This window comes from Phaethon aethereus (genome assembly GCF_964289735.1).
Source record: "Phaethon aethereus genome assembly, chromosome: 8".
Classification (NCBI taxonomy): Eukaryota; Metazoa; Chordata; class Aves; order Phaethontiformes; family Phaethontidae; genus Phaethon; species Phaethon aethereus.
Window position 1 is genome coordinate 19,362,211 of NC_138584.1, and position 24,651 is coordinate 19,386,861.

At 36.7% G+C, this 24,651-nt stretch overlaps 1 protein-coding gene across 1 annotated transcript; it reads right to left on the bottom strand.

Moving 5' to 3' along the window:
• Nucleotides 1-945: 945 nt before the first annotated feature.
• Nucleotides 946-24,393, bottom strand: DNAI3 (dynein axonemal intermediate chain 3; the record flags this gene model as incomplete). The annotated part of the gene is made up of 22 exons (XM_082002621.1): nt 946-1,018; nt 1,607-1,740; nt 3,141-3,232; nt 3,648-3,852; nt 4,508-4,638; nt 5,033-5,096; nt 5,876-6,006; nt 6,959-7,046; nt 7,799-7,946; nt 9,352-9,425; nt 11,545-11,673; nt 12,410-12,499; nt 12,934-13,023; nt 13,122-13,246; nt 14,153-14,343; nt 15,016-15,132; nt 15,382-15,581; nt 17,050-17,208; nt 17,875-17,979; nt 18,535-18,716; nt 22,867-22,905; nt 24,276-24,393. 22 exons carry the CDS (start codon nt 24,391-24,393, stop codon nt 1,012-1,014), a joined length of 2,619 nt encoding a protein of 872 aa, XP_081858747.1. The 3' UTR covers nt 946-1,011.
• Nucleotides 24,394-24,651: the final 258 nt, after the last annotated feature.

Sequence of the window (24,651 nt, forward strand, 5' to 3'; positions counted from 1 at the left end):
ACATGCTATTTGGGGAAACAATTGCTTGTGGAAGTTGTAGTGGGTAGAGTAAAGCTAGCTAATGGTGAAATCATCTTTAGGGTAAAAAATTCCTTTGTTCCTGTGCTTCATGAGCTGCAATGCTCATTGATTTATAAGAGCAATTCAGGGTCTGGTTTTGATCTTTAAATCCCTTAGGTGAGAGTGGAATCTTTGCATTAGGAATTGTTCCTTCCATCTCCTGTGTTACTGTGATTATTGTGGTCACCTGAGGTGCCTGTGTGCCTGCGTGCCTCCCCTTCTCCCTTCAGCGTCAGCTCGGGGACATGGGGCTGCACAAGTCTCAGGTGAGCGTTCTTCCCTCTGGAATGCTTTCTGTCACCACATCTCCAGAGTAGGAAATGTCCTGGACACCTCAAAAAAACCCCTACTGCTTGTCCCTAAGTTTTCAGGAGGAGGCAATACTCTGGGGATGAGGGAGAAGATGCTTGCTGGAGCTGAGTTGCAGAATTTGGAAGGCCTCTGTGAATGTAACTACTGGAGTAGAATGGCTTCCCTCTGGTGAGAGCAGGTGGATGCAGCTTGGAGGGGTGAATACTGGCACATTGGTTTGACTGGCTGAGTTGTGTTTAAGATTTTTACAGCTTACAGAGTCCTGACAGACACAGAACTTTGAAAACTATTAAACAGAATATTCATTATAACTGTATTAATGAAAGATACTGTGTGCCTGAAACAGTTGTTCTCTAATGACATTGTGAGTAAACAAATGGATAAAGTTAATGAAACAATAACCTCTAACTGCAAGATGTTTTATTGCTGAAGCTAAACGCATTCTGCTGAAATGAAAAGGTCCTGAAATAAAAAGCTTGCTGGTTCTAAAGGTCATAACGGGCTCTAAGCATCTGATGAGGAAAGTATTTCTTGTCTCTTTACTAGGCCTAGATCCATCAGTATCTGCTTCTCCAGGTCCAGAAACACAGTATAGTCTGCATTTTCTTGCAGCTCCATCTCTTGTTTTCTGTAGAGCAATCATACGCTGGAGGGAAAAAACATACCAGGAAATAATACACTGTTAAGCTTTGAAACCTGTACGTGACCCTGTTGCTTCCCAGTGGATAGTATCAGTGCTATCACAAATTAATAAAAACAAGCATCACCTAGGGCTACATTAACTGAATTGTCATTTCCTTGGTTGATTAGTTGGTATTATTAAACCATTTACCAAAGAATGGATAGGCAAAATCCTTATGTGAACAAAGAATGCAAGGCTGGAGTCTCTCCTGGCTTGAAGGAACAATATTTATAGGGAAGTTGCCAAAATGTAGCTTTCTGAAAGAGCAACTGATGTAAAAAGAAGAGCAAATAGTAAATTCATATTTGTTAAATGTCTATAGGCTCTAATGCTCTTGCAGGAGTTTCACTTGACCAAGAGCTGAACTCACATGAACTAGGACCATCTATTCCACTCCTAAGAATTGTAAATATGAAATAAGGATCTTAGCTCTTCTGATTATGTCCATCCTGATTTTTGAAAATACTATGGGAAATCCTGCCTAGCAAAACAGGTGCATTTTAAAGACCGAAAGAAACAAAGTAAGTTTTCTTAATTCCAAGTATAACATACTGTTTTCTCCCTCTGTGCCTCCAGCTGCATTTTATTTCCGTTTTGGCTTGAAACTCTTGATACTCTTGAAACTCGTGTTCACAGTACTTCAGATATTTGACTTCTCTTTCAAAATAATCAAGTACTTCGGTATGCTATTAACACAATGACAAACACGGGTCATTACAGTCCCAAAGACACAGAATTATTTCTGATGATCTGAACGTTATTATCAGTTTATCTATATTTGGAATATAGTTACCTCTATATATCCAAATTTGCAGCAAAACAATATAAAGATGTTGATTAAAACGAAACGATTTTAGATACAAATATATGGGGTTAAATAATTTTTATTAGACTGACTCTGAGTAGATCATCCTTCAGGAACCTGCACCGAAATAATTAAACCAGTTTTAGGTTAGTGATTTTACTGTATCAGTCCAAATCCTCACTGACCCAACTTCAGGCACAAAGAAACCATAAAATACCATACTTTAGTATTACACTATGCATTTATCTGGAATTCTGTGTTTTAGTTTTTGTCACTCTCTTCAACAACCTAGTATTTTTCAGTGAATACTTCAGCTAGAATGAACGTAATCTAAATACTAGTGATTGTCCCTGGGTTAATAATTCTGCACCCTAAATAGCATAGCTCCAAAACACATGTAATTCGGGCAGCAGTAATGTGTTTCTTCATGCTATAGCATTTAGTTAGCTCCTACCTTGCTTTGGAGAAGTTATTTTTACTAAAATGCTGACCTGGTGTTATATTGCTCTGCACACAGCAAACCTTTATGGGATGTTTATAAACTATTTAAGTGCATACATACACTTAAAACTGGGATAGGATGGGAAGAAGATTTTGTGATGTGAAAATAACAGACTAGGTAGCAGGAAAGACTGCTAGATTGGATGAGATAAAAACACTAGCTTGATCTTTGGCTGGGAGATGGGGGGAAAGAACAACTGAAAATGATGTGGAAATAAAGAGAAATTAAAACTCTTTCCATTGTTCTCATGGCACTTTGGTACAGATAGTCCTTAGTTCAAAAGAGAATGAATGAGTGGTAACGTTAGTAACAGTTTGCAAAATGTGCTTTAACTAAGCTAGAACCATATACTAAGATGCGTAAATTAAAGTACCATATTTACAAGAAAAAAATTCAATGCAAATGCAGACAAGAAGGTGTAAAGAACGAGAAACTCAATATATTTACATGACTATGCACTATATAGCATTGCTTTAAGGCACGAAACCAGGTGGCATTTTATGCATGTGGCAAAAAATGCTGAACTCTTTACTGCGTTTTCATGTAGCCTGGTTGGAGCAGTGGAATTCTGCCAGCTGTCACCCAGGTTTCCTTTAGGTGCCTCCTATCTGAGCTCTGTGCAAAGCCAGCTTTGCTACAGGTGATCTTTGGAGAATATGGCCATACTGATTGCAAATTAATTGCCATCCATTGGAAGGCAAGTTTTTCCAGGCAGGCCTGTTTCTTGTTGGAGTTTTAAGGATAAAGTGTCACAGAGATTAATAAAAATTCTTACCAACCTCGTTCCTCGAAGGGTGACTTAGTGTCTGACAGATTTCCAAAACATGCAGTACTCCAAGATCATCAGAAACAGCTAAAAAATGCTGCTCTGCTGAAAGATATTTGACAAAAAACATATAAACAATCTAAATTCCAAAAGTAACACATACCTCCACCCAAACACAAGCTACACAACATTTTTGTTGTGGTCTTTTTTGGTTTATTGTTCACTGCAGCAGAAAGGCAGCCTTATTGCTCTCATTTTCTTAACGAATTAAATTCCCTTTAAAGCTTATACTTTTTCAAACTTTTTTTTTAAATTAAATGGTTTTGGTTGCTTTATGCCATGGTAGTACATTTAGAACAAATGTATGCATTTTTTGTATATACAGTGCAGTGCTAAATTAGTGGAAGTATGTACTTATCTATTATATAAGATCGACTGTAAGAAGATTAGCGTGCCTTTGGAGTCACGGGCCATTTTGCAAACAGGGTGGCACAGTAAAGTGCAATCACCGTCAACATACATGAGGCAGTCCAGGGTCTGATGAACGTGATCATTGATTCGGAGATGTTCTGGAAATGAGATGGCTCATAAGTTTTCTTCAGTAAGTCCCAAATTTCTATATTTCCATCATCTCTGCCAATGAAGAAAACTCCTGGTCTTGTTAAGGACCAGTGTCCTGCAGTGTTTCTTCCTACAGAGCAGCTTGCCTGAAGGATCGGTCCATTCTTAATTTGTTTGAAAATAAAAGATAGACCCAACAATCAAACAGTACTATCCATTCATTGCTTCAAATCTCCTATCATTTAGGATCATTTAAATTGTTAATGTTCTTATTACAAAAATTATATCAATGGCAAAATTGGTATCACATTCTGCAGATAAAGAGAATTGTGGGGAATTAAAAATCCCTGATATCTCAATTCCAGTCTATTAAGGTAATCTGTCTATCTGCTGTTAAAATCTGTGGTCTTGAGATTTTGCCAGGTGCAGCTAACCTGGATTCCTATACAAAAGGAACTGTCTTCAGATAATGAAAAGACTGCACCCTAAATATGAGTTCTTCAGACCTGTTTAGCACACATTGTCTTTATTCCCTAGCGGCAGAAAGACTTTGTTGAGAAGCTACAGCTTTAATAAGGTTGGAATTGAAGACGGTCACTCAATTTTATTTTTTTTTTGTAAAAGGCAAGTTTACAAAGCTATTTCTAAAATAGTTTTCGCATGTGAGGAAAAAGGAAAAGCTCTCCTTATACCAAATTTATTTCTAAACTATGAAGCTTTGTGACTTACAAACATTTCTGAAAATACAGATTCTGAGGCTATTATAGTTCTGTCTTGTATATCTATCAATTATGTTACAGCTGTGTTAAAATAACTTACTGTAACCCCTTCTTTCCAAATGGCAAAATTTCGGCCTCCAACAGTTAGAACGATGTCTTTAAAAAATGGAGATCTCTGGAGAGTGTTGATAGTTTCAGTGCGGATGGTGTATTTCCGAGTGTGCTTCTGACCTAGTGGAATGAAAAAGACAGTCACTTGTAACTAGTGCTTTAGTGATCGTCTTCACAATGAGAGTTATGCAGGGATAAACAGGAGTGCAGGATCCAGAGGCTTTGGAGATACAAGCCTCATTTCTTTGGCTCACAAGATCTAGGAATTGGAATCGCTGCAAATCTAGTTACTGTGAAGGACAACTTCTGTGATTTGGAGAGGGCTTTTGCTGTTCTGTCATGATAGCTAAGCTGCACACGCGTTTCAGGCTGTACTGCTGAATCCCAGTGTTGTCAGTGAGACAGACAATTATAGCAGATAAACAAGAACCTTAAAAAATTATAGGTCCAATATTTTAAAGTTAGCAATGTAATGTATTAAGGCTCAAACAGATATTGAGAAACTTGTACTTACTAACTGGTTTTGCCGAGTCACTACCAATTTCCATTTGCCAGTCATAATAAACAATTTCTCCATTCTGTGATGACAGAAAAATCAAGTAAATGCATTTAATATTAAATATGTTCTGAGTAAATTAAAATGAAAGTTTGCAGCTAATGACTGAAAAAACACTAAAATTTTGAATCGCCATTTTTCAGTTATGTATTGGCAAAACAGCTTTGCTTACCATGATGTATATAGGCAGTTCTTCCTGCAGAATTTTGTGCTCTATTTTTACAGTTCATGCTTTGCTCCAGTATTTGGGGAAAAGGTGACCGGAAGCAAAAAGGTAGCTAGAAGCCAACTTTTCATTTCCACATGAACTCAAAACTGGGAAAGATTTTGGAATTTATCTAAAATCTAACGTAACTCACATAGGGTAGGTAGAGGGCTATGAATAGCTGGGACTTCCTGAAGTAGAAAGAAGTTGTGGGGGAAATTGTAGTATAAATACTTGCACCTGACATTTGGGGAAAGGCTAGAAAAGTATTGCTAATCTTACAGGGTCTGGAATAAGGAAATACTGTATGGTTCCTCATGGCAGGTAGATAAGTTAAACATATTTTGGAAATGTCTTCTAATTCTGCCCTTCGAGTAAGGGTTCATAGTCTACCAAATATTGGGATTTTATTATTTTAAGTATGTAGCTAAATGCATTAAAATGGCAATAAAATGTGGCATGTCCAGAAAGATCTTTTTAATTAACACCTGAAGAAAACAATCAAGTCCATACATTTGTGAAAACTCTATTAATTGTTCAGTCTTTCGGATAGCTTAGATTAACATTTTCATTAGTAATCTATTATTTTCACTTACTTCAGTTACAACAAAAAAGTCAGTGAAGATATTCTCTAGCACCTTCCGATTTTTGCTTGAAGGAGTACTCATCTCTGTATATGGGCTGTCTTTGACAAGTGCTTCTAGTGTGTTCAGAGACTGCACCTTCTCTGGGAAACAGCACGGATACATTTATTTATTATACACTGAAATTTATCACACCAAGCTAATCCCTTGTTTTATAAAGGTAGTTCATGGATAAGGGGAATTTCAAGAGGAGAGATGAAGAAAAGACTGCCAACTAAAGCAGCAGTTCTGCAGGTTAACCATTTCCTGGCGAAATCTCCCCGTTGCTGCAGCTGCTCTGAAGTCAGTGCTTCCCGTACCCAGATGACTACATGGGGTAGCACCATTCTGTTCATTAGCAGTTTTACACAGCATCAGCGCCTCTGTGGGAGCTGCCCTTACGCATCCCCCTTTAGCCGCTGCAACCAGGAGCTAACACTTCTGCTCAGGGAATGGCCCAACCTGCCTGCTGCAGCACGTGGTGTGACAGCGTGCGCCGGAGCAGCTACCCTGCAGCGGCTTGACTGCCAGAAAGGCGTTTTCTGGCATGGTTTGTGGTCACTCTCTTGGGGACCAGCTATCTGTGGGTCAGCTTGCCAGCGTTACAGAGGGAATGCATCCTAACCACAAAGCAGCATAATAAGAACTGCTCTACTATGGAATGTGAAATGCTAAGGCATCTCTACCCAAAGCACTACAGAAATACCTACAATATATACTGTTACTCAAGGATTATTTTTCAAAAATAGTACTCCGTAAGAGCTGAAATACTGTTTCGGGGAGAAAGAGACTGGGTGGGGGACTTGCATGGGCTATTAAGTGAAACCTGGCAGAGATACTGTGGTTACACAACTGCTCTTTTTGTATTCAATACATGTACATATCTTGGGAGTCAACACATGTATGTCGCTCTTTGAATACCAGTATATTGAAGAAACCTTTTTTCCCCAGATGCATTTAGCTATACAACATTTTGTATATATTTTCATTAGGTATATACTGAAATATAAGTTTATTAAAAACATTGTCCCCAATAAGGTGTAATAAAAATATTACCTGAGGTTTTGTAATGATAATGCAGTTCCCTTAAACAAATTCTGATGGGACCATACTCTGTGTTGGTATCATTTTCACACAGGTTTATCTGTTCAGAAAAAATGCATTTGCTAACTCATTTTGTCAGACCTTTGAGCTACAAGACTAAATGACTTTCTGCTGTAATAGAACAGGTCTTTGCAGTGTCTTTGCAATACGCCACGAACAGTATTTGCTGCTTCACATGCAAGCACGGAGAAAACGAAACCTGTGGTTTCTCTTGTGTCATCATTTCCCTGCAAGGATTTTGCCATGTTTCTAGCAAAAAACCCCAGCTCCAGTGGTCATACTTGTTCAGCTGTACCAGCTGCAGCTATTCTGAGCAGTACAGATCAGCAGGTCCAAAATTTTAGTTATGTTTTTTAACCTAACAGATCATTTTCAACCTCACTTTTTTCACAAACTGCTATGACAATTTTCATCAGACTGACTGACGGGGTGCCAGTAATTATGGTTCTGTTGATCATGACTGTGTTTCACAGTTTGGGACCCAGTGAGATAGACAGCACAGCGGGTGAAAAGGGTGACAGGAATGTACACTGTTAATACAACTACTTTTGTACCTACTGCAGTTTTTAAGAGACAGTCGTGCTATATCTTGTGAGTTGGCTTTTCAAAATGTGTTTTACTGAAGTTTCAGAGGAATGTTGAAGTCTTTCATAATCGTAAAGGAATTCACAAAGAAGTCACAATTTGCTGGAAAAATTAGACAGTTGGGAAGGAAAACAATACATTCCTATGGAGTGCTAGCCATATCTACAGTTTGGCTTTATCTTTCTGTTCTATATTTGTGTACAGTACCTTTATGAGAGGTTTCCAGCAGAGATCTAGATGCTTAAAAGTATCTGGAACATCAGGGGGCTTAGAAGAAGTTTCCTCCTCTTTTATGTTCTCAGGTGAAGGCTGTTCAGGATGTTTGGTGGCTGGAATATCCCAAAATAATATTGAACTGCAAAATGATGGTACAGTATTATTCCCTGGTTTTGTTTGAAAGCCAGATCCAGTTTTCCACACATTCTAACACTGGGGGTTTTTTAGCCGGTTATCTTCAAAATTTACATAGCAATAGAGACTCTGAAAAGCAGACGAATGCTAGATACTTAATTGCTTCTTTTGTAAAGGATGGCATATATTCCTTTACTCATCATTTCATCAATTGTTCGCTATACCAAAGCAGCCAGATAACATTCATACAGTTTGCTTATGGAAAGTTTACTGGGTGAAGTTACTGGCACTGCCTGGGTAAAATTCCTGGAGGTTCAGAGGACTGGACAGAACTCTGTGCAGGTAACGTAGTAATCCAAATCAAACCTCATTCTCAGTTCTTGTGTGTACCAATTTATTTGCTGACAAATGGTCCCACTCACTTGAATCTGTCATCTCATTGGAGTTTTCAGCCCTCTGATTGTTCCTGTTGCTCTACTCTGGATGTTCATTCACAGATCTGGTATAGATAATGATAATTTTCCTCATTGCTGACATCTCTTTCCCTTTTCTAACAGGAGTTGCTCAGGGACCTGTGCTTTTCATGGATGACATTACAGTGACTCCCCTGCTCTTATTTTAGGTGAATACTTTTAATTTGGAGCCCTGGTGTGTGAGTACTTTGAATTATTTCTTCCATGTGTGTTACTTGCATTACACTGCAAACTTATCAACAATTGTATTTGCAATCATTCTTCTAACTTAATTCTTTGAAGTCTTCCTGGTTTTGATTAGGAAAAATAAGTTTGTATCATTACCAAATTTTGCTGCCTCTGACCCTCCTTTTGACATAACTAGCAAATACATGATTGAGCCCAGCCATGCAGCCTTGAAGCCTTAAGCCTTTTGCCATCATGAAAGCTATACATTTATTTCCACTTTTTGCATTCTGCCCCCTTGCCAGTCTTTCACACAGGATAATATTAACTTATAAACCCTCACGCCTATTTAGTCCACAAAAGAGGAAATTCATACAGAATAATTTTGCCAGCTAGGCCTTCAAGTTTAAATATAGTTTACAGTATTTCTTTTGCCTCAAAATAATTAATAGCTTTTTGTGCAAGAGTCACATAATCAATGTAAGTGTGGTGGCATAGTTCTTCAGGCCAATGCATGTGTGACCAATGTGCTGCTTAAAGTACACACAGAATATAAACATATACACATGAGGTTTTTCAGTTAGTGAACCCTTAATGCCATTACTGTAAAGGGCTTAACTGGCCAAGAACTTGATGTGCTTGTCTTCTGCATACATAATTTCAGCTATTCAGGATAGGCTGATAGGAATCCAAGAGTCTGCTAATTAAATGTTCCATAAAGCTTTCCAAAGGAAACTGGAAGACATCTTGTAGAATATGTATGGTATATACCAATCAGGGGAGCAGGTTACAAGCTGCAAGCAAATTCCAGCTCTGTTTTCAGAAGTGTCACCCATTCTGTTGTCCTAAAAATAACAATAATAATAATTACAGAGGGAGAAGATGATGAGAGACAACAATTATACTTTACTAAGTAAGTACTTCAACATATAAAATGGGCTTCTAGAAATTAAGTCACTGTTTCTGCTTGGGTAAGGTTTGAGAATCAGGACTTACTAACCTGTAGCTATAAAGTCAAGACATTTTACAAATGTACTTCAAGTGAACTGATACCAGCTTTGCCTACTAGACACCTAAAATTCTAAATTAAGTCAGCAGGATACATACTTGCTGGTACCACTGCGAGTCAGGCCCTCCTTAGGTTGCCATGTTTGTAACTTCTTTATCCAGCTTAACCAAATAGTAAATCATTGAGAAATTTATCTCAAACGGTTAAGTGTAGTGGGAGTGATATATCTTTGCAAGTTTAAACCATGGGTCACCTCTCTTAAATTATTGCTCAGATAGACCCCACTGCGGAATCGTAGTGGTACCTTCAAATGTTAATTATTAATAGTTTAGTTTGTGTACGTGGCATTCTGTGGGTTTTATAGTACTTATCATTTGCCAAGTAGTCATTGTTTTATACCAAATTTGTTTTAATTTATTCAGAAAAATAAAAGAAAAAGGTTGGGGGGAAACAAGTGATTACAAGCTATGCACTGATCAAATATATTCTCCAGTACGTGCAAAATATTTATATTTTTGGCTAAAACTGTACTTATCAACCATGCAGACAAGTTCCAGCTATGCTTTTTTTTTTTAAGGACAAATCCTATTCTTATTTTCATTCGTGAGGTGCTTACCTGGAGTCAAAATGGTAGTCTCACAACTGTGCAAAACTGGATTAGGTTCTGGATATAACTTTGAATACTTTTTCATTGATATGTAATAATAAGCTGCTGGTTTTAGGAACTGTGCCATAAAAACTGCAGTGCTGTGCAAAAGCTGACACACATTCCATGCTTATATAACAAAAAGTGTGTCCCAGTACATGTTGCTCAATATTGACAAAGTGATTCCTTTGTTGGTGTTATTTATCAAGCACAGATTTCCCATATCTATTAGCTCAGATTAACATGAAAACAGCTTTCTGAGCCTAAACCTTGGCAAAATAACCACCCCACCCAAACAACAAAAACCACAACAGCATTCTGCTATCCAATCCTCTTCCTCATGTTTTACATCTGGTACCAATTAGTATCCATGGGTACTACTGTAGCATAATTTAATAACGAACAGTTGTATCAGCTTTCTTTTTATGATACATGTGCAGCCTTTTCCTTGCTTTTCTGGTAATGTTGCTAAGGACTGCAGTACTTGTGAAGTCTTAAAAATTTGTTTTCAAAAGTTACTGATATATTAATTTGCATAAGCCTTTTAAAGATGTCAGTTTTTTCCTTCTTGACCTGCTTTTGCACTATTATTTTGCATTTGATTACACTTGCATTTCAAATTAATTCAGGCAACAGTATTTGTAGTACTTTGATAGTAAATGAGCATCCAATACTCCTGTAATAGCATTGGACCCTTTAACTACATAGGTCCTACGTACTATGGAGCTTTAAAATGATCACAGAAAATCTAAGTTTTGAGTACACAAGTAGCACCTAGAAAAATTAAGGTAACTAAAATAACACTATTCTTGGGCACCTAGATGTTTAGGCAGTTGAAATTATTTCTCTGAATTCTTGGTGGTAGGCTGGATTGCTCATATTAGAAATTCAACATATTTTAGGTATGGAAGGTTTATTATAATTTTGAATTATAATTTTCAGTAAAGCTATAATTTTCAGTAAAGCTACAGCCTTTCAGTAGGCTGGATTGCTCATATTAGAAATTCAACATATTTTAGGTATGGAAGGTTTATTATAATTTTGAATTATAATTTTCAGTAAAGCTACAGATTTTTTTTTCCAGTATGAGCAGATTCATATAAGGTTGAGAACACAGCAGAGTTGTAAAGCAGAATGAGCAGGCCGAGTGGCACCAGATTATTTAACACTTAAAAACTGCATTGAGAAAAAATGAGGACTATTACAAATAATTGAATCTTTAATATTTTACCTTGAGTTTACACTAGGATTTCTGAGGTAGTAGATTAGGAAAACAATAAAAAGAAGAAAAATTAGTATTTAAACTCACCTCAAAATAATCCGGCAGCCAGTGCATATCTGTTATTGGTTTTTTATGGCTATACTCTATGGAAGAGACTGCACAGTATCTCACTAGAGGTGGCTCTGTGCTACACTGCTGGACTTGCGTAAGTGATGGCTAGAAATGTTTTAAAAAGAGATATCTTTAGTGTATTTCCAAAATACAATAGTAGACCTGTCAAAGAAAAAAGGTTACTTTACATACTGTTAATGCTTCTTCACACATTTCAGATCAGTTTATGAAACTTTCTAGGGGTCTAATACTTTCCTTTTGGAAAAAAATGGAAAGCCTTGAAACAGACCTTTGGATATGAAGCTCTAAAAAGAATTCCAACATGCCTCCACAGGCGCACACACACCCACTTGCAGTATTAGTTCCTCCTCTGCTCCTAGGTCTCTCTTCTGCTTATGCCCTTTATAGCCTCCTTCCACTGAAATCATCTTAACTTCCAAGCTACCTTTTTTCTGTCCATGCATTTCCAGAATAATTTGCAGCATTGTATTTGGCAACAAACGCTATATACATACTTGACATGCTTCATAAGGCAAGAGCTGAGTATATGTTGGTGCCAATTAAAGAGCAGTCTTATTAAAGCATAAGTCTGCACAAAATACAGTAAAGCTATTAAGCTGGACTAATCAGGTAGAAATGGTATTGTGGTAGTGGGTTTATTTCATAAATTCATCAGGTTTCTTATCCTTTCTGGTGTCTCATTGTAAATATCACCAACTCCTCTATTTTGAGTGACAATACCTTCACATATTTTCCCCCACTAACGTCTGTTCTAACTTAGCCTCTCTTCACCCCAGACACATAGTTGCACTGCAATATATTTAAGAACAGGAACATTCACCATATTAACAGCTGTCATCTTGATTCCATCAGCAACACTTTTTGTGTTTTGCAGCTTTTCTTCCTGTTGAGAAATATCCCACAGTACCACCTACAATGAGAAATAAGTACATTATTAATTATTTCATCCTTTATATTAATATGCATTTTTTCAAAGACAATTCATGCGGATTTGGGGGAAAGTAAGAAATTCACTCTCTGCACTTAGGAGTCTTTAAACTATTGCTTCTTCAGTCTGATGCGATCAGTTGAAAGGCTACACTTGTCTGAAGAACAACAAAAAAGAGTGTTTACAGCTTGACCTATTTATCAGTATTACAAAGTAGCATCAAATAGTAATGACTCAGCTATGGCATAACCAGGCATAACTTCAGTACAGGATCAGGGAATTTCTGAGACTCTCTGAGACCTGTCTTGTGATACTATGTGTGATTATGGATGTTGAGTACATCTCTTCACCCTTATTTTTATACTGTAAGAAAATAAAGAAATATCCAATTTTATTCTTAAACAGAGAATTAACACCTGTCCGTTGATGCAGCCACCAGCAATGATATTTGGATCATTTGGACTGAACTGAAAGCAGTAAATGTCTTGAGGACACTCCAACATTAACTAGAAAGAAGAAAAACAAAAAGTTGAGAAATACAGCCACACTGATTGTTCTCTTGTTACTCAAACACTTGGCATATTTAAAAGTCCCGATTAAATACCTGAGGGTGGACTGGGTCAAAAAAATTCCAAAAAAGTAATACTGACTGCTGTAGCAATGATTCATCAGAAAGGTTAACTTGCTCTTCATAAGAAAGCCGCTTTCTTGCTGACACTGCTATAATCCCTGATTGAGAGAGAAAACAAATTTTCTCAGAAGAGGCAACAAGTTTTGCCGTGCTGTTAATTATTCTAAGTGACTTACACCTTCTAAATACAGTGAAAAAAAAAAAACCCAAACCAAACTCTCCATGTATTTACATTTTTCTTTCTACAGATCGACTTCAAGGAAATTATTTTTGTTACTTAACATTAAGCTATTTAACAATGAGTTGTAGAACCTAATGATCAGGGTAAAATTCAACTTTTTTGCTAGTACTCCTTAATGGTGTAATACTGCACCTGAAATGATGTGACAAACATATGGTCCTGGCCACCCATCATGGAACCAGATATTTTGTAGCTGAATTAATTTCCTACAGAGGCTACAGTGTTGGCAATTAGTACGCTGTGCAGCTGGGACATTTATACAGAACTTAATTGTGCCTTTAAGCCTCGCTGCATAGAGCAGTAATCCATGTCAGGGAGCCGAAGGAGACATTTAGTATGCCTCGTGATGCTCCCTGGCACTCAGCAGAGGCACGTCCCATTGTGGCTGTAACATTCCTCACAAGTATTAGGCATGCTACAAGAACCAGCCATGGGGAGAACAGCAGTGGTATGCAGAGCCACCAGAAGGACCTGGCACAGTTGCAGCCTCGCTTAAATGAGCCTCATAAGGGAGAAATTTCCCTTTCCTATAATCTCCACTTATACATCAGTGTGAGGGACTTTGCATGGCCTGTCTGAAGTCTACAAAGAATTCTCTGTTTCATTTTTCACTTCGTCTCAAATCACCAATTCAGACATTCTAAATCAGTTTTGATTTTTTTTTTTAATTTAAAAACTGATAATTTTATGAAAGATGCATACTTTATAGCTGTCATATAACACATGTCATTCAAGTCTCAAATCAGTATTTTAACTACATTACCAAAAATGGTTGGATGCCAGCAAACGCAGCTAATAGTTCTGTCCTTGAGATAGAGCAGATCCGTAAATGATCGGTATGCTTTAAGATAAACATCTGGCTTGCCACCACAACTGCTTTCATCTTCTGCTAGGGCCTTCCAGTCATCAAAAAAGGCATTCATAATTTCATTTTGCTGCAATGCAATTTCCATTCTGTTTTGTGAAAAGAACAGTTAACATTTTCAAGTAATCCAGATGTGACTACTCAGTAGTAGAATCACAAATATTTTTGTAAAGAGACAGCTTTTGTTTTATGCAACATTATGACTGTAGTAGTAGTAGTAGTAAAAAAAAGAAAGCATTAATTCCTCAGTGATACATCACTGTAAGGAAAGCCTCTTCCATTTAAATATAAATAACTAATTGTACCACGAATTTAACACTAGTTCTGTATGGATCAAGTACAGTGCAATTGTCGAATTCTTGTGCAAAAAGTGTCAGTAAGTGGGACTTGTCCTATGACTGAGGGCTGTAGGACAGCACCTATCTTCTTCTGCATAGGCCTCTGCTTAGGTGAACAGTGTTTGATAGATCAGCTTTGCAGCTTATTTGAGAAGATGTATCACTACTAACTTTAACAGGTCTAATATCTATTTAAACCAACATTCATATTTATATGGCATAGACTTCATGTTAATTTTCATAGAAAAAAATATTAAGTTAATATTTTAATATTAAAATAATAAGCAAGAGAAAAAAACAAAACAAAAAAGCATATAGAAACAAAAATAAAAATCAGTATTTGACCAGACCAATGGTCCACTCAGACTTGTATTCTGTATTATTTCAGGTAGCCTTTAATGTGTATTGCTGCAGTAATTTTACCTTAAATGTACTGATGTAAGAAATTCTTTTAGCTTCTCAGATGACAGACTCTCTTCTTTCTCTTCATTTGACAGCTGCCTAGGAAAATACTGTGTGGCTGCATTTCTTGGATAGGTCCTAACCAATTGGAATAAATTTGAACGTAAGTATAGAAACAATTTCAAAGACAGAAACCCACGTAATATGTAAAATTAAAACCTAAGTATATTCAGTTTTTCTAGAAACAATTTGGAAAAGAGTGAAAGAAGAAAAAAAATCCAAACAGAGCATCCAATTCTGTTCTGAGTTAATTTACATAGCTTCAGTTGAGATCACAAATAGTGCATAGCTTAATAAAGAAGCTGATAAATATTTTCTCACACTTACCATTTTGTCTGAGTACTAGCTTCTCTTACTTTTGGAACCATTTGTATACCCACATCTTTTTCAAGCATTTTAATACTGAAAGTTTTGTCTTGATAGGACGTGCATTCGACGTAACTGTCTTTTATATGTGAAGCATTCTTGTCAGTAAATGTAACTGGTGCACCAAACTTCCTGCGTACTCGAGAAATCATATACTTAATCTGGAAAAGAGATATTTCTGTAGTTAGCAGATGAGAAAGTTTTTGGAAAGTTCTGCTGTAAAATGGCAGCATTCATGTAATTGTAGAATTACTTCTGTTGACGATTTCTGTGCTGAGTTTGTTTATATTTCTGCATTTTGAAATTCTGAAGTGCTCATATAAATAACCTACATATGTAATAGAAGACAGTTTTTAATTTCCAAAACAAGAAGTTTCCTTTAGGTAATGTTTTGGATTACTGCTAGTCAGGTAAGAGAACTACTGCACCTTTAATTAAAGGATTGATTTGCAGAAGGTCTTATGCAATACTGCATTGGACTTTCAAGACCTGACTTTTCAGCCCTTCCCTCTGAGTGCAATTCTCAACTGTGGGTGAAGTATTTCAGCTTCCCTTGCAGTGCCCACGCAGAGAAAAGTACCCTGAAGAGGATCCACAAAAAGTTGAGTGAGGAGTCATCTTAGAGTGAGAACTGGGAAGGAAGAAGGGATGTGGCTTGACTTCTACCCACAAAGAGAGGTAGGCACTTGATTTCAGGCAATAGAGAGGTATTGCTTTGTCTTGGACTCATAGCCAGGTACTTTTTCCCAGCACCTTCCACAGAACTGGAACGGAATGTAGGCTGAGAATACTTCTGAGTGGACCTTGCCAGCAAGGTAGAATGCAGAATACTTGGACTGTGAATGTGGGTTAAATTTAGTACCTGTGAATTAGCTTTAGAACAATCAGACATCTTTTTAAAGCAAGATGTCCCGTTGCTGACACTATCAAAACATATCAGTCTTCCCTGAACACGGATTTAGGTACTGAGAAAAAATCACTGATGGACAGTTAAATGCTTGGAGATGCCAAACACACCAGAAGTTAGGTGACACCTGTGAGTGGATCTACTTTTTGGATGTATAATTTTCTCAGTATAATCTGTAGGTGTAGTTAATCAAATCAATATGTCCTTCCGTAAAGTCTGCTTGTAATACCCGAGTCGGTAACATTTATTCCGAGCTAGAGAGCCCTTAAAACCATTGCATGCTGCTTAAATATCATCCACGTAATGAAACAGAATTTACATGGCTCCATGGAAACAGAACTAGGTCCTTAGAAATAATTACAATGACTCAATTTGTAATCTGGCCAAATAGTAAATTGAGCAAAAAGTGGCAGAGATGCTAGTGACCAGAGATGATCGGGACTTTTGAATTTACAGCTTAAGGAATCGATATGTCCAATGCAGTCTCACATGCCTTATTTGCAGGATTTAAAGAGAACAGGAAAAAAAAAAAGTTTCTGCAGCACTTTCAGTTTTTGTTGAAAGTTGAATTATTTCTCTATTTCTCTCTTTTTTTGTTGTCTTGAAAGGCCCCAAGCAAAACTAGGATTGCAACTTCCAATTTCCTGCCTTTTTTTTTAAAGGAACTTAAAATAATTTATTTTTAATATATATTTCATTGACTAACACCTGTTGATTCTGACCTTTGTAACAGTGTCTTTAACAGATTCTTCTTCAACTTCCTTTTCACTGCCAAGAGAAACCCAAGGTTTGTGGACAGGAGGCACATAAGGATGGACTTCCAGAGTTTCTTCTCTATTTTCTTCTTCTTTTTCTTCTTTTTCTTCTGCAGTTTCTGGAGGCTGTGACATCAAACAGTGAGAAATGGTACCTTTTCAAAAATTTGTTACTGAAATGTAAGTTTGAACTAGAAACCCAGTTTTCAGTCTTTATTCACATGTTCTTTACTTTTGTTTCAGTGCAGTAAGTCTGGCTATACTGTGCCCCTAGGTATGATTGGGTTAGGTCCCATTCATTAATTTGTGTATTATAATTTTCCAATAAACATTACGTATTTAATATTTAACTACTAAAGAGAGAGACTGTTATCTTGAAAGCAAATCACTGTTCTATAAAAAGAATTTATAGTAATTTTCTACATTAGGCCCTCCTGCCTGGAATTGCCATTTGCTTTTCTATTAATTGTTATTTCTCCTGATGCTGGGTGACAACCTCATGTTGAAAAATTAATCATCTATGCATAAACCTTCTCCTATGATGCAATAGACAAAGGGAAATCTTCTATATATCTAGACTTACTTAGAACTCAAGAACATTTTATGATTTGAAGAATACATACATACATATTGTGAAAAATAAGTATATTATAATCTTTAGAGAAAGGTTCTGGCATGCCAAGCACACCAGGTGCTTACAAATACAATACCATTCTTGAAGTATATGTTTGAGACAAGATTCTGAAATAGTCATATATAGAACAATGCTATAGTATACTTGAATTTTCTTACCTTCAGAAGGTTTTCCTTGGCTTCCTCAGAAGCAACAAGGTAAAAGTTCTGTCCGTACTGGAACTTTGCATCAAAAACTACCAAGAGTTCTTCCCCTGGATATTCCTATTTTAATTAAAACAATTAGTGGAAAACTGAAGGTAAATAACGAACAAAACAGACATGAGCCTGTGACTGGCAAAGCTGCCACTAGTGTAAATTCAACATTTTTGATCAATCTTGTTTTCTTAACAGAGAATTTCATGTGCTAATTGAAAAGAACAGATGGATTATATTTTGTAATAAAAGTAAGTCTGGGACAAAACTAATCTTTTCATGCAGAGAATTAAACAGAAAAGGAACTGTTTTAATGATTATCAATACATAGGACATGAATTAGGGGAAGCCAAAATATATGAAGCTCTGGCAGTTCACAGAATCAAAACTAGTAATATTTACATTACTTTTAGCATATTTTCAATCTAAAGTTAGTAAAAAATAAAAAATGCATGGTGAGTCATGAGGAACTTTGAGCTGACAGTGATCCATGGCCTTAAAGCCTTTGGATACTACAGCATCAGTGTATTTACACAGGGTCAAACAAGGACAGACCTTATCATTAAAATAATATACACTCTGAGAGCACGAAGTCGTAAAGTGAGAATGAAATAAGCTACATACTAGGACAACTTTTTTGACAGAGTGGAAATCAGAAATTGTAGCTCTTGTTTTCAGGTCCTGAACGATGTCCTCTTTTTTAATAAGTCTGAAACAATTCTCTTCTGTGACATCTTCATTAACTCGGCAATTAAAAATTTCTTGGGTCTTTGTAGTGAAAACTAAAGGAAAGATTTCTGGGTGGCCTAGAAAGAAAGCAAAATTGCTTGATAAACAAATTCAGAGTGTTGTTTAAACAGAAACATATACTTCAATAACTCTGGATCTTTACTGTTTCCTAGCAGAATGCATTTGAATCTCTCAGCTTAGTTTTTGGTATTTTGGAAGGCATGGAATACAAACTATATTACATTTTGTTACTCATGGAAGAGACTCCACCTTTCCTACTTAATGAATATATTATTCCTATTATGAGGGGCTTTTTCCACTTGATCAACAGGTGATTAAAAGCTTTAGTGGACAGTCATTAATGGACTGTTTTTAATATATTAAGGACAAAACTGCATATTCTAGTTCTTTCCTGTACAGCAGTGCCATGTTAAGCCAATGTTTAATCTAGATGAGGCTTCAATACCCTTCCAGATAAGGATGCTTTTCTGATTTTGGATCTTCCTCTCATCGAGTTCAGAGTGCATTTGGGTATATTTCTCACTAATCAAGTGAGACTAAAGCAAGGTCATTAAGATTCAAGCCAGATATTTATTTTCAGCTTTGTGAGAGAATTTATAGCTGTTGTCTTCTATACACATGACCTCTGTTAGGTTCATTCGTATTAATTGAGAACAAGCTATTTCTTATCCTAGCTCTGGCACAGTGATCTTCATTGGTTTTAGTGAGGCTGGGTGCAGTTAGGTGACCCGACAGCTGCGCTTTGCAAACACTCACTATGAAGATAATATACAGTGCTTCTTGTTAAGTGTGTGTCAGCTGTATGTATGTAACACTGGTCCTTTCCAAATTACACATTCTGCCTTCTGGCTTACGTAACAGCTATATGTGATTAAGGTCACTATAGGCCCAGCTAGTTGAATCCTGCTGCCTAAGAGACTCTTTTCTTCCATTGCAACACCACCATGCTAGCAGACTCATGCTCTATGTCTCAGCTGCCATTCTAAGAGCATTCTTTAGGAAGGCCACTATACTTTTGTCTGAGAAGGCTAATAGATGTTCACTTTGAACGTTTATCTTTTTGATAAACTGGAAGTGTAGAAGATTTAGGGACATGGGATTTTTATGTACTGAAATGGGCTGGCTTTTCTGCTAATAGCTGATACTTTCTATCATCTGCTTCATTCTCTTTTCTTAGTTTGAGTTATTTAAAATTTTATCTTGATTCCCAGCACCTGTAGTATTTTTCTCCTTGTGGTGCCTTACATTGAAGTTGATATGTCTAAAATGATGATGTTGACCAGCTTACTCAGCATGTTTTGAGAAGCCATCTCTAACCTAAGCCAACAAGGACTGACAAAATGATAAATCCTCCTTAATCTCTATCATTTGGGAAGCTAAATCTCTGCATAAGCCTAGCACATAATACATAATGTTTGATGAATCTGACACTTATCCTTTAAAATCTTTCAGTGCTGCTCCTCCTCTGCACTCACTCTGCTATAGTCATCCACTAAAATTAATGACATTTATGGTGTTTCTGGTACACTCTGCACTGTACCAAGTATGATTTACTTAATGTTCACTAGTTATTTTGTAGCATACACAATTCATTTGCAGCATCCACAGTCCATTAGATCACTTTCTTCACAAGTTGTAGTCAATATTGCATTAATTTTTCTTTTTGGTATCTCAGAGATTTCTAGGATTTCTGTGTGGATGCTTCCAAAGAATACAAAATCATAGGGATTTTGGTTGAGAAAGACCTCTGACAGCCATCTGGTCCAAGCTCACTGTTGGTAACACTAGACCAAGCCAGGACTCGGTTTATCTTCCGGAGTCCCTGTGCTTGCCTTTTTGACATCTACTCTCTGTAGCTAATGAGGCCAAGGCCTAGATTCTTCTTTTGCTTATCAATTTGGCTGTGAGACCAGGCTCAGAAAAAGTGTTTATTCCAGGGTGATTTGAAACATTTAATCCAAAGTTGACCTGCAGGACTCCCAAGTCACCTTAGCCAAGGGCATGAAGCCTCATTAGGAAGCAGACTCAAACCCTAGTACAAACTGCAACACTACAGATATATGTTACATTTTGATATGTTGGAGCAAAAAAAATTAGATCTCCTCTTGCAAATTAAATTTCATGGGATAGAAAGAGGATAGAAATCTAGAGTTGCACACCAGAACAATGCACTTTCTATGCTCTGCCGTACACAGCTGGCTCACAGGACAGGATGGACAAGAGAGCAAAGGAAGAAGAAATTTGTACATATTGCAGTCCTCAGAGTTGGTTATGTGGCTAGGGCAATTAAGAGATCTAGAATCTACAGATTTATAAATATAATTTGCTGATTCTTATGTGATTTTTTCCCCAGAAGACTGTTCTTCCCATGGCTCAAATAAATTGAAGTATATCCAAACAGTTAGAAATTTTTTTTGCTACATCAAAAATCATAACCAGGAGTAACTGTTGTTTATTCAAGAATCTTGTATGTTATTTTTTAAAATGCTGAATCGTGTATACAGCCTTGTCCACAAGTGCTAATGCTAAAAATATTTCAGAGAGATGTAGGTTTCAGCGTGAAATGAAACAATACAAGCACGCATTAAAGTTAAGCAAAAATACAACAGACATCACTACCAGAGGGAGTAGGACACATAGTCTCAGTGTGTTTTCTTCAATGCTTTATTGCTATAAGTCCAGGCTAAAAACAAAGTAATGATCAGAATTAAAATATGTACATCTTTTAGTCTAAAGGACTAAAATTCTGTATTACAGAATGCTGTATTATAACAGATTCTATAGTAATATAGATTCTATAGTATAACATAAGGAGCTGATACGGGAATTCTTACTCTTATGAACATTTTTATTGAACACTGCTTTCCAGTAAAAAGTACATAGTGCCTAATCAGAGGCTTCACATTGTTTTTCTAATAGTAAATTGTACTCACACCATTTGTAACAGTCTACAGCTCTTAGTGCTGTGAGAATTCACAAAGAGCAAGAAGCTCTGAGAGAAGCAAAGAACATTTGCAGGTCTTGTGTTAAGGAGATACCATGCATACAGTTTAAATCCTGCACAGACAGTAGCAACAGGTTTCTAGCAATAGTTCAGATATTATGGCTCTAACCATAATTGCCACTAGGTGGAGGTAAAACTCTCTCTTACTGACAAAACTAAGTATCTCCAGGAACACCGAAAATATGTTTTTTAAAGTAACACTTTCATCATCTGGGGGATCACTTATTGTCCACTTTCATTAATTGCAGCTTAGCCATTTTGGTGATGTTAATCAGAGTGCAATTTTCACTTCCACCCGTGTGCTTACAGGATTATGTAGGAAGGCAAGTGATTTATGATTTCTTTAAAAATTACCTAGTTTGTAGATTCCCAGTTTGCCATGTTGTTTTAGCTTTTGGCAATAAAAGCTGTACCGCTAAAAGCTAATTAAGAATATTTCCCTTTGGGCTGTTCTTGTAAACCGTAGGTAAATTTTACATTGACCTCATTTTAAGTTATATCTGAGGAACAATTGCACAAATCAGGCTAGAAGAAAAATCCAACCAGAAATGTGAAAAAACATTAAAAAATTATTTTGTGTTTAAGAAAAAAGAATATATTTCAATTCAAGTAACTCCATGTTTTAGATCTTAACTATGGCCACAATTAAAACTGCACTTTTCTTTCACATAAGCCAAAAGAAATGCTTGATATCTTGTGACTTTTAAATGGCAAATTTTTTTCACCTACAAAGCAAAAGATGTGAATCAATGTCTATTAATATCTATGATTAAAAAATGCAAGTGATATGCTAAAATAATCTTCTCACCAGGTTTAATAATGATTTGACAAAGATTAAGAAAAGATTAAAAAATTCAAGTTTTTCTTTCAATTGCTTAACTATTACTAAATGCAAACATTTTGCACCCTATAATTCTGTTGTGGTGCTTTTTATTTCCCCTGATCCCAGCTCCTCTCAACCCAAGACAAAAACCATCTACAAACCTGTACCTGTTTCAGCATTCCTTGCCACACTGCCTACTGCTCAGAGAGTGGTCCTGTAACCACTACTGTAATAGCTGCATTTCTTCATAGTTTCTAATTTTTCTCATTCATAAAAAAATCTTTGCTTTTCATTCCCTGGCATTAGTAACATTGAAGCTCCAAAATGCTTGAAATATTCCAAAACTATTACTTTAAAGCCAAGTCATCATAGCACTTACCTATACCAGCCATAGAAAGATCAACTTCATCTTTTTTACCTGAAATATAATGACATGTTGTTATCAGTAATTTTCCTTCCTAACAAAGTAACTATAAATATACAGTCCTTTTCTTTTTAGGGCAATATTTAGAATCTCCCTAAATATTTAAAGCTAAACTGTGAAGACGAAACAAAAAATAATCAAAGTTAACACAAGAAATGAGTGAAGCCTTTTAAAATAGGTCTGCATCTTAAGGAAGATGTCAGCATATTTTGAAAACTATGGAGTACAGAAACTAAAAAAAACCTAATTTTTATTCTGAGCAGGTGGTCTGCATAAGAGAGAAGCCATAAGAAACCTGTCATCATGTGGTGATGTGTTTCCATGGCTCAAAACTGCACTGACTGCTACCATATAGCACCTGCCTGGGGCAACCGCCGTGCGAAGTGTGCCATGTGAAGAGGAGATAAACGGCAGAACTGGCAGGCGTGCAGGCAGGCGCAGGCGTGAGTCCCCTCTGACCGTGGTGCAGTGGGCAGGCTTGCTCTGCGTGGTGGGGTGCTGCAAGAGTCGGGCTTTCTTCAGCTCCCAAGAGAGGGTCTATGAACCCCACAGCAAGGTAGGACAGGCAGAGATTAGCACTGATGTGCAGAATATTCTCTGCAGCACAACAGCTATTAATCAGTTGAGAGGGAAAAGGTGATTGAAAGGTAAAAGCAACTTCAGGAAGGTGGCTGTCATGTCAGAAAAAAAAACCCATAAAACAAAAAGGCCCCAAACAAGAGCACATTCCCACCTTTTCTGAGAAGGTGCATGAATCACTGGAAAAAATACTTGTATATAGGAAAGGCTTGTTAACCTTACGCTTCATTTGCTATACACTTTATAAACAAACAAGTGAGATGATAGTATCTCACCACATCTCAGAAAAATGCAATAAAATGCACTGCAAAATTAAATTGTGAGACTGTGGTGTATTTTTAAGCTCATTTATTGTACTTTTACAGTGTGACCCTGAGCACCTGAACTCCTGCTTCTGGCGGTACCTCTCTCTGTCTCATGCTCTCTCCCTGGGCTGTTAGCTTTTGTGAGTCTCTCCAGTTAATATATATTAAGCCTCCCAATTTCCCAGTCAATACACTGGGAAACTGTTATTATGACACCACAAACTATTAAATCTATATTAAATTTATAAACTATATTAAATCTAAACTACCAAGACGAAGTGCAAATATTGCAATGTAGCTTTGTTATGTTCCATACACTGCTTACAAAATCATAATCGGTAATTTAATCCATTGTTTACATAAAATAGCATATTCTGATTTATATCATATTTACTTAAATGCGTGGACTGAAAATAATTAAGGTAACTGTCATGTGAGACCAGATTACTGCTTGTTTCATTGCTGCTGTACCTTACATACCAAGCTGTGTTTGTCTTCCCTTTGAGGATTCCTTAGTTTTGTTTCCACCTTTCTGTTTCTTTGCAGAGGTTTTTGGCCTTTTCAAGGGAGTCTTGCTGGATATGAGATTTTCTGACATTTTTTCAAATTTCTCTAGAGAAAGATACATATCATCAATAAACTTTAAGCAGACAATGGATGTACCATGCATGAGTGAAAATTTGGCCCATGACTTTATGTAGTTTATGATTATAGTAGTGTCTTCATCTGTGACCAAAGGTATAGTCCAGAATTTTAAATTATAAATTGTATTTTGATATGATATGTAATAGACAGAAATACTACTTCTGTCCAGAGTGATTAAGTATGGAAACTGATTATCCAAAACAGTGAAAGG